Raw genomic sequence first — 7,300 nt, 5'->3', positions numbered from 1 at the left:
TTCTTCCCCCAGACTTGGACAAACCCTAGGCGACCAGGACCAGCCGTCCGCCGGCGCCGCCCGCCACCGCCACCTGCCGTCGCGCCGGTCGAGCCTATCCAGCCGCCCCACCCCCCCTCCCCCCTCCAGTCCGTTGCCCGCCCCTTCGATCACTTCTGCGGTCGTGCGGGCGTCAGGTTGCGCCGCTGTCGCGCTGCGGGCTGCTGCTCCGTCCGGCGAGGCGCGGAGGCGGCGACTCCGGCGAGGCTTGGCGTCGGCGAGGTGCTCGATCCCTTCTTCCTGGCGTCGGGCGAGGTGCTGGTTTGCCAGGAGCCGAGCCGCAACACAGAGCAGAGCAGAGAGGTATTGCTTAATGCTTTGATGCGTTTGTTTTGTTTTCTAGATGTCACTGTTTGATGATGATTTTCATTGCTAGATGCCACTGTTTGTTAGATGTGGAAACCTATTTAGACATTTAGTAATTTTGTTTCTTTAAAATGTTACAGGAAGGCAAGATGAGTACATGAAAAAAGACATTCAATTCATTTTTTCAAGTTCATTGAGCGATTTTAAGGTTATCGCAATCGCAGATGCCTTTTGCCTCGTCCTAGACATAAGTTCTCAAATTTTGCATCTAGGCTAATTTTTGAATTAAATAAAAAGCCCTTTTAACTCAGTGGTAGAGTAATGCCATGGTGTAAGGCATAAGTCATCGGTTCAAATCCAATAAAGGGAAAGGTTGAGAAATAGAACCATCTGATTTGATTCGTTCCCAATAGCCATGAGATGATCATCTTAGGGTGATCCTTTTGTCAAAGGATGCTCCTATTACACTCGTAGTCTCTGAAGGATGAGAACCCCCACCATTATTTCAAAACTGTACATGAAACCTTAGCTTCATACGGCTTCTCTATGATCAGAAAAAGGAAATGACTGTTTTGTTCCTAGCCCCTGGGGTGTAGATAGAATTAGATAAAATAAAATAGATTTGAAAGTCCTGAATTAGACCTATTATTAACTCTTTTTACCTGTTATATTATTACACCGATTTGCATTTCAAAATTTATCATTCAAGGTTTAGCATCTTCTGCTATTGAAGATGTAGTCATGGGAGGCTCAGATCAACTAATCCTTTGATTTGGTGGTATCAATCTTTTGTATCATTTATATACGCTACATATTGTCTTTTGACTTATCTTGCTTTATTAGTTGACCCATCATGGAACAAATATTGCCGTTGAATATTATGTTTGGCGTATTATTAGTTGTGCAATATAGATTCACTTTCGTATGCCTTGAAACTAGAATTTTTTTAGGGTAGTTTTTAGCCCTTTCTTGCCTAGGGCGTCAGCCAATCCTGGCTCCGCCACTAACAGCCAATGTATTTTCTAGCGCACCGCTGATGATGCACGAACAATAAATGTTATGTTTTGTTGGGTATTTTGTTTGCTAATAATTCGCGCATTACACCATTTCCATTTAAATCATCTGAAAGAATATGCCGTAGCTCAAAATCCAGTGAAACACGCTAAATCAGGCTATTATCATTATCAGTACATAAACAGGCTTCCAACATTTTACTCGCCACATTAGTGTCCATCTCAATATTCACCCATGCTAAATTGTGACGCCAACATCCACCTCAGTGAGCTTTACCAGAGTGAGAAAATTGTGTTAGTTTAAGAACCGTAACCGCTGACCACGAGTTGAGGGAGCCAACTGAGAAAGTCAGTGATAGCTTAGAAAGTTAGTTTAAGCTACCGTTGAGGATATTCTCCTTGGTTCTTGCTTATTATTTTCCAGGCAATGAAAAGTGTAGAAACAAATTCTTGTGCCATATACAGTTTGCATGTCAGTATAACATTTTGTAGATTTCCTTAAAATAGTTTTTTTTATGACAAAGTTGCCATACATAAAGCATAAGTATGACAGTTGAATGTGGAAAATGAGAAACAAAACTGCAAATAGCACCTGCATATGTGACTCGGTAGGATACAATGCTTGACACTCAACAGCTATTAGTCATTTTCACTTGCTTACTTTAAATTGTGAAAGGGTTCTGCCGGTCTGCCCAGAGCTACAGATGCTTCCCTGAACATTATATGCTTATCCTAAGAGATAACTTGTCCCAGACATACTGTGCTACTTCTAGTTAATTGGTCTGATCTGTGGTGGATGGTTGTTACTTGACAGGTGAGGTCACAACCATCATTCTGGTGCGCCACAGTTATTTGTTCTTTGCTCTATGAACAACATGTAATAGGCAAGTCTTTGGCTCACAGATGCCACTGAGATGAAGACTTGACCCTTTTTTCCTTAGATACACTAAGACAAAATTAGAGCTCTACTCAGGACTTGAGGTTCGAGCAGCTCATGAGCTTCCAGTATGTTGTATAACATTGGTTGACATGTGCTTGAATATGTACTCATATGGGTCCACGGTGGACTAGAGGTTTGGCGGGCATTTATATCTTTAAAGAATGCTGTGTCATGATTCTAGTAGAAAGTATCGGTTATTCTACAAACATTATAGGATATACTGGGCTGAGGACAAAATAAATTAAAATTCACAATGTACTTGTTAGTCTGTGAATTTCTAGTTAGATTATTCTTGGGAAAATAGTAATTCTGCTTGTGATCATATTTCATCTAAAGAGCTGCTACTATCTGCTACCATTTCTCTTCAGTACTATAAGAAATATCTGAACACAGTTTCGTTCTGATATAATTGCAAAAATCTTTGTGAACCAGCAAAAGGAATGTTCCAAGTTGGGACCAGCAAACCCTATTTTCTTCATGAACTGGTTCAAGAATACATTGTAGCTTGAATCAGCAAAAGACAAGAGTAAAACTTTGCCAAGCTTACTTGATAGTTTAGTCTTGTGATAGTAACTTAATCCTAATAGTTATGATCTGTTTTGTTTGTAGAACTTGGGTGGTATTATTTTGTACACTACGTACATAAGTAACATTTTATTTCTTCAGGTTCTTATACAGCTACTTTGTTACAGTTAATACAGATAACATTATCTTTTACCATGGCTAGTGCGGAGGATGTGAAGCAGCGGCAGGTTGTTGAAGACCGTGCAAGAAATATTAGCCACAATGTACGGTGCACTGAGTGTGGCAGCCAGTCCATTGAAGATTCGCAAGCAGATGTTGCAGTTCTCCTTAGAAGGGTACTTTTCGTTCTATAACCTCGTGATGATTGGTTGCCTGACCTTGTTGGTTCAGTTAGTGGTCAAACTTTTAGTAGCAGAGATTTGCTTATTCCTGTATACCTTTTCATGTTTCCACAACATCCAACTTTTGCTTTGTTGCTCTCTTGATCTTAACAAAACCTAACTAAGATTGGAAATTTGATAACACTTTTAACTGAGGTAACACTTGTACTTGAGACCTTGTACTGATCAATACAACAACAACAAAGCCTTTCAGTCCCAAACAAGTTGGGGTAGGCTCTAGGACTGATCAATAATGACATAAAATAAAATGTGTTCACCGGCACCCAATAGTTAAATGCAAAATAGGGTTGAGAAACTTGCAATGATATTTGCTACTGTCATTTTTTTTTTGAAGAACTACAGTCTGTCTATATGTCCTTTTTGGAATGATAGAGATGGTTTTGGTAATGCCGCAACTGGTTTGGTTCTTCGATTATATACATTTGCGTCCTTTTTACTTGACTAGGTTTCTTAGACATGGATGATATTTCTGCCTATTCAGCTATATTAAATTTACATTACCTTTCGCTGTACCAGAACACTGTTTTCTGATTCACAAGCATTTATTTGCACCATGTACTACATATACACGGGAAAAAATTAATCTTGAGTTCTCAACGTCAATTAAGGCGCTTGGTTTGTATGCTTTGAAGGATCGAAATATTATTGCCTTGCACCCAATATGTCATGGGAAGCTTCACGGCCTCACGAACTGATATATGTGTCATTTTTGCAGTTAATTCGTGATGAAATAAAATCTGGAAAGAGTGATAAGGAGATATACAAAAAACTAGAAGAAGACTTTGGAGAAACAGTTCTATATGCCCCTAAATTTGATCTTCAAACTGCTGCCATATGGTTATCACCGGTGAGCCTTAATTATGATTCTTTTTCCATGCTGTTCAAGTGTCCGTGCTTTTATTATACTAGAAATATTTTCACTTGCACTTTTTTAGCCTATTATTTGTTCGTTTTATGAATGCATTGCGTGTCTTGGTGAACCCAAGCATATTCCATCATCACAAACTTTTGCGTCAAGATGTTTTTCGTAAGTACGTGGATGATTCTCTTTCATAGTTACTTGGTGAATTTGCAACCAGTGGAAGTAATATATATTTCAATTCTTAAAAAATCTAATTTCAGCTGATCCCTTGTTGTAGTTCAATGTAGTCTGTAGAGAGATAAAATGATACTGATTTGCCCTGCTTTTGTTTGTGCTTAGTAAAATTATGTTTTGCTGCAGCGGAACATGATAAAATGAAAACTTCAAAATATTGAAGTATCTATTCCCCTGAATTAGTATCATTTTATCCTGTGTAGGTGATTGTGATTTCTAGGGTAGGCAGTTGAGAGCCTGATACATTAAATCCTGTGCAGGTCATTGTGGGCGGCGTAGCAGCCGGTGTGTGGGCTTACCAAAAGCACAGGCAAAGGACCAACGTTCACATCATGGCTCTGAACCTCGTCCGAGGGGTTCCCCTGACTCCAAGGGAGAAGGAGATGATGATCGACATCCTCACGCCGCCCCTGCCGGCAAGGAGGTGGTGGTGGCCTCTCAAATGATGTTCTTCCATGTCCTTAGACGCGACACGAGTGGGTACCAATTTCCAGAGGTACAAATGTTCAGGATGGCTGGAATTCTAGCGTGTGATTTCGATGCACATCTCGCGCCCTGCTTGAAGCTTGTGCTACAGATTTTTTTGGTTTTATAACCGGATGCTTGCGATATCTTGGTGGTTTGTGATGCATGAACCTAAGTAGCTAGCAGCACATGTTGCCTTCCGTATGCGGGCTGTGAAGCTGAAAAAGAGCCTCCTGTTCAAGTGTAGTTTCTTCCCTGTTAAACTGACAAACATGAGGTGTCACTGCTGACCCTCTGTGCTAGCAGTCTAGCACAGAAGTAGAGCATTTTGTTCCCAGAATAAGCTGCAGTTTTTAATTGGATTTTCGTTATGGATTTTCCTAGTCTCTTTGATGATCGATGCCTTGTTTGTTTCATCGAACCTGCGATGTTGATCCCCCAGCTTGGCGTACTAGATGGTGCTGTCATGCAATTCTCCAAAAACAAAGAAGTTGATGCTGGCATGCATACGTAGCAGTGGCACAGATGATTACTGGAGGTTTTCTCTCTTACTACTAACTAAAGTTCATCGGAGGTTGTAAAAGAAAATCCGAGTTGAAATCTTTCAAAAATAAATAAATATTAAATTAGCTCAAATTCATGTGTTTCTTGATCTTCTAGCTACGGGGCCGCCGACATTTTCGCCCAACGACTGAACGGAACACTGTATTTTTCTTCTTCTCTGAGCTAAGAACGGAACACTGTTGTGAAGGATAAGACAGCTGGACTTCTGTCGATGGATTAACCCGGCCCGAAATATATAGATTTGGTTACAGATCAAGCTCTCGTCCTCGTAGAGAGATAAGAAACCACACACATGTATACAGTGCACACATTTGAACAAGTGCCACCAGCAATGTTACACAGACACAGTCACTGCCAAGAGGGGACACGCGGCAACACACTCTTTCACACACCCACAGGTGTACGGCCTGGTGGATGTATATTGTACCTCCGGGCTCCAGTCATTTATACTGCATCAATCGATTCCAGGAGGACAGATGTTGGGAGGTTTTTATTATATTTAAGATGCTTTGAACTTTTTAGATCTAGAATACCGCTAACATTTTTTTTTTGCGAAAAAAATATACCGCGAACATGATACGATTGAACGAAGCACTGTTGTGAGCGATAAGATAGCTGGAGTTCTGGCGGTGGATTAATTAACCCCCGAAATAGATTGTTTACAGAAACCACATGCACATGTATAAAGTGCACACATTTTTTTGAAGTAGTGGCAATGTTACACACAGACGCAGTCACTGCCAAGAGGGGACACGGAAACACACACTTCTACACACCGACAGGTACGTAGTACGTACGACAAGATGAGCACATGTATATACGGCTCGGTACATGTATACTATACCTCCGGGCTCTTGCCATTTGTACCGCATGCATCATCAACCCACCCCGGGACACCAGGAGGGCAGATGTTGGGAGGGTGGATTAGCAGTCGGGCGGCGTGGTGAGGCCGCACTTGGCCGGCAGCTCCATGGCGCGCTTGGGGTCGATGTTGTAGAGGCTGAGCCAGGGGGAGTTCTTGTAGGAGCAGAGGCACCGCAGGTCCGCCTTCCCCAGCGTCGCGCAGCACGCCTCCGACGGCGCCGGCTGTGGGTCCGTCGTCGCCGCCGCCGCCGGCTGGCACGCCATGAAGTCGTCGTTGTCCATGTCGCACACCGCCTGCGCCCCCACGGCGAGCGCCGCAGCGACGACGACGAGGATGGCCATCAGCGCCAGCGCCTGTCTGCTGTCGGCCATGTCTCACAAGCTAGTACACCGAGCGCTGCTGCTTGCTGCTTAGCTTAGCTAAGTGGGAGCTCGATCGGTCGGTGCTACTACTACAATAATTGCATAATTGTTGTGGTGGCTTGTGAATTGTGAGTGATGGCTGGGGCGCGGTCCTTTATACCGTGACGAGGGAATGGGAGGCTTTGCCCGTTGGGTGTTGCAACTTTGTGGTTTTAAGAAGGTGTCCTTGGCCAGTCTAGGTTCGAACCTAACTAATTTGGCCATGAGCACAACGGAATTAAGGGCTGTGCAATTCTCCGAAAGATGCGGGCCCTTGGTGCAAAACACCCTGGACGTACGTTCTCTAGCTTGGCCCGTGAAGGTTTGTTGTTGGCTTGTCCCCTGTCCCGTCACGCACACGCACCCATGTCAGCGCTGCCGCTCCCACTTGGGTTGGGATCAGGTTCACGGGAGATGGAATGGGCGGGTGCGACGCCGTGGCCGGCAGCCGGCAGGCCCACCCCGGCCGGCACTCGTGGCTCACAGCCTTTCCCGGCCGGATTTGCTGACGCGCGGCCACCGGGTTTTGTATCAGCCGCCGTTTGATTCGAGTAGCAACAGTTTGGTTTTGGTGCTAGACTGCTGGAGGTAGACGACGGTTCTGCATGCATGCTCGGTGCTCAGTCACAAGAGCTTGTCCCCAGAGGTGCCACTGCTTGCCAGTGCCAGTGACCAGCGGCAACGA

At 43.8% G+C, this 7,300-nt stretch overlaps 2 protein-coding genes across 3 annotated transcripts; one reads left to right on the top strand and one right to left on the bottom strand.

Moving 5' to 3' along the window:
• Positions 1 to 207: 207 nt before the first annotated feature.
• On the top strand, positions 208 to 5,178 carry LOC119291853 (cytochrome c-type biogenesis CcmH-like mitochondrial protein). Of its 2 annotated transcripts, XM_037570663.1 has the most exons (5): positions 208 to 342; positions 486 to 553; positions 2,991 to 3,158; positions 3,940 to 4,071; positions 4,581 to 5,178. In XM_037570663.1, the coding sequence occupies exons 2-5, from the start codon at positions 503 to 505 to the stop codon at positions 4,764 to 4,766; spliced, it is 537 nt and encodes a 178-aa protein (XP_037426560.1). In that variant the 5' UTR covers positions 208 to 342; positions 486 to 502; the 3' UTR covers positions 4,767 to 5,178. The 2 variants fall into 2 exon arrangements, with proteins under 2 accessions (XP_037426560.1, XP_037426561.1); XM_037570664.1 differs by lacking the exon at positions 486 to 553 and having other exon boundaries at positions 218 to 342.
• A 773-nt stretch (positions 5,179 to 5,951) lies between these two features.
• Positions 5,952 to 6,715, bottom strand: LOC119291852 (putative lipid-transfer protein DIR1). Its single transcript, XM_037570662.1, has one exon. It carries the CDS (start codon positions 6,583 to 6,585, stop codon positions 6,274 to 6,276), a length of 312 nt encoding a protein of 103 aa, XP_037426559.1. The 5' UTR covers positions 6,586 to 6,715; the 3' UTR covers positions 5,952 to 6,273.
• Between the last annotated feature and the right edge of the window lie 585 nt (positions 6,716 to 7,300).

The sequence above is a fragment of the Triticum dicoccoides genome, chromosome 4B, assembly GCF_002162155.2.
Source record: "Triticum dicoccoides isolate Atlit2015 ecotype Zavitan chromosome 4B, WEW_v2.0, whole genome shotgun sequence".
Taxonomy (NCBI): domain Eukaryota; kingdom Viridiplantae; phylum Streptophyta; class Magnoliopsida; order Poales; family Poaceae; genus Triticum; species Triticum dicoccoides.
This window is presented reverse-complemented; position numbering and strand designations above follow the sequence as displayed.

Excerpts from the sequence above, each read along its gene's own strand:
- LOC119291852 (XM_037570662.1), bottom strand. The coding sequence starts at position 6,585 with ATGGCCGACAGCAGACAGGCGCTGGCGCTGATGGCCATCCTCGTCGTC.
- LOC119291853 (XM_037570663.1), top strand. The coding sequence starts at position 503 with ATGAAAAAAGACATTCAATTCATTTTTTCAAGTTCATTGAGCGATTTT. Across the intron at positions 554-2,990 it reads GTTCATTGAGCGATTTTAAG|TTAATACAGATAACATTATC; the intron begins GTTATCGCAATC and ends ACTTTGTTACAG. Across the intron at positions 4,072-4,580 it reads CTGCCATATGGTTATCACCG|GTCATTGTGGGCGGCGTAGC; the intron begins GTGAGCCTTAAT and ends AATCCTGTGCAG.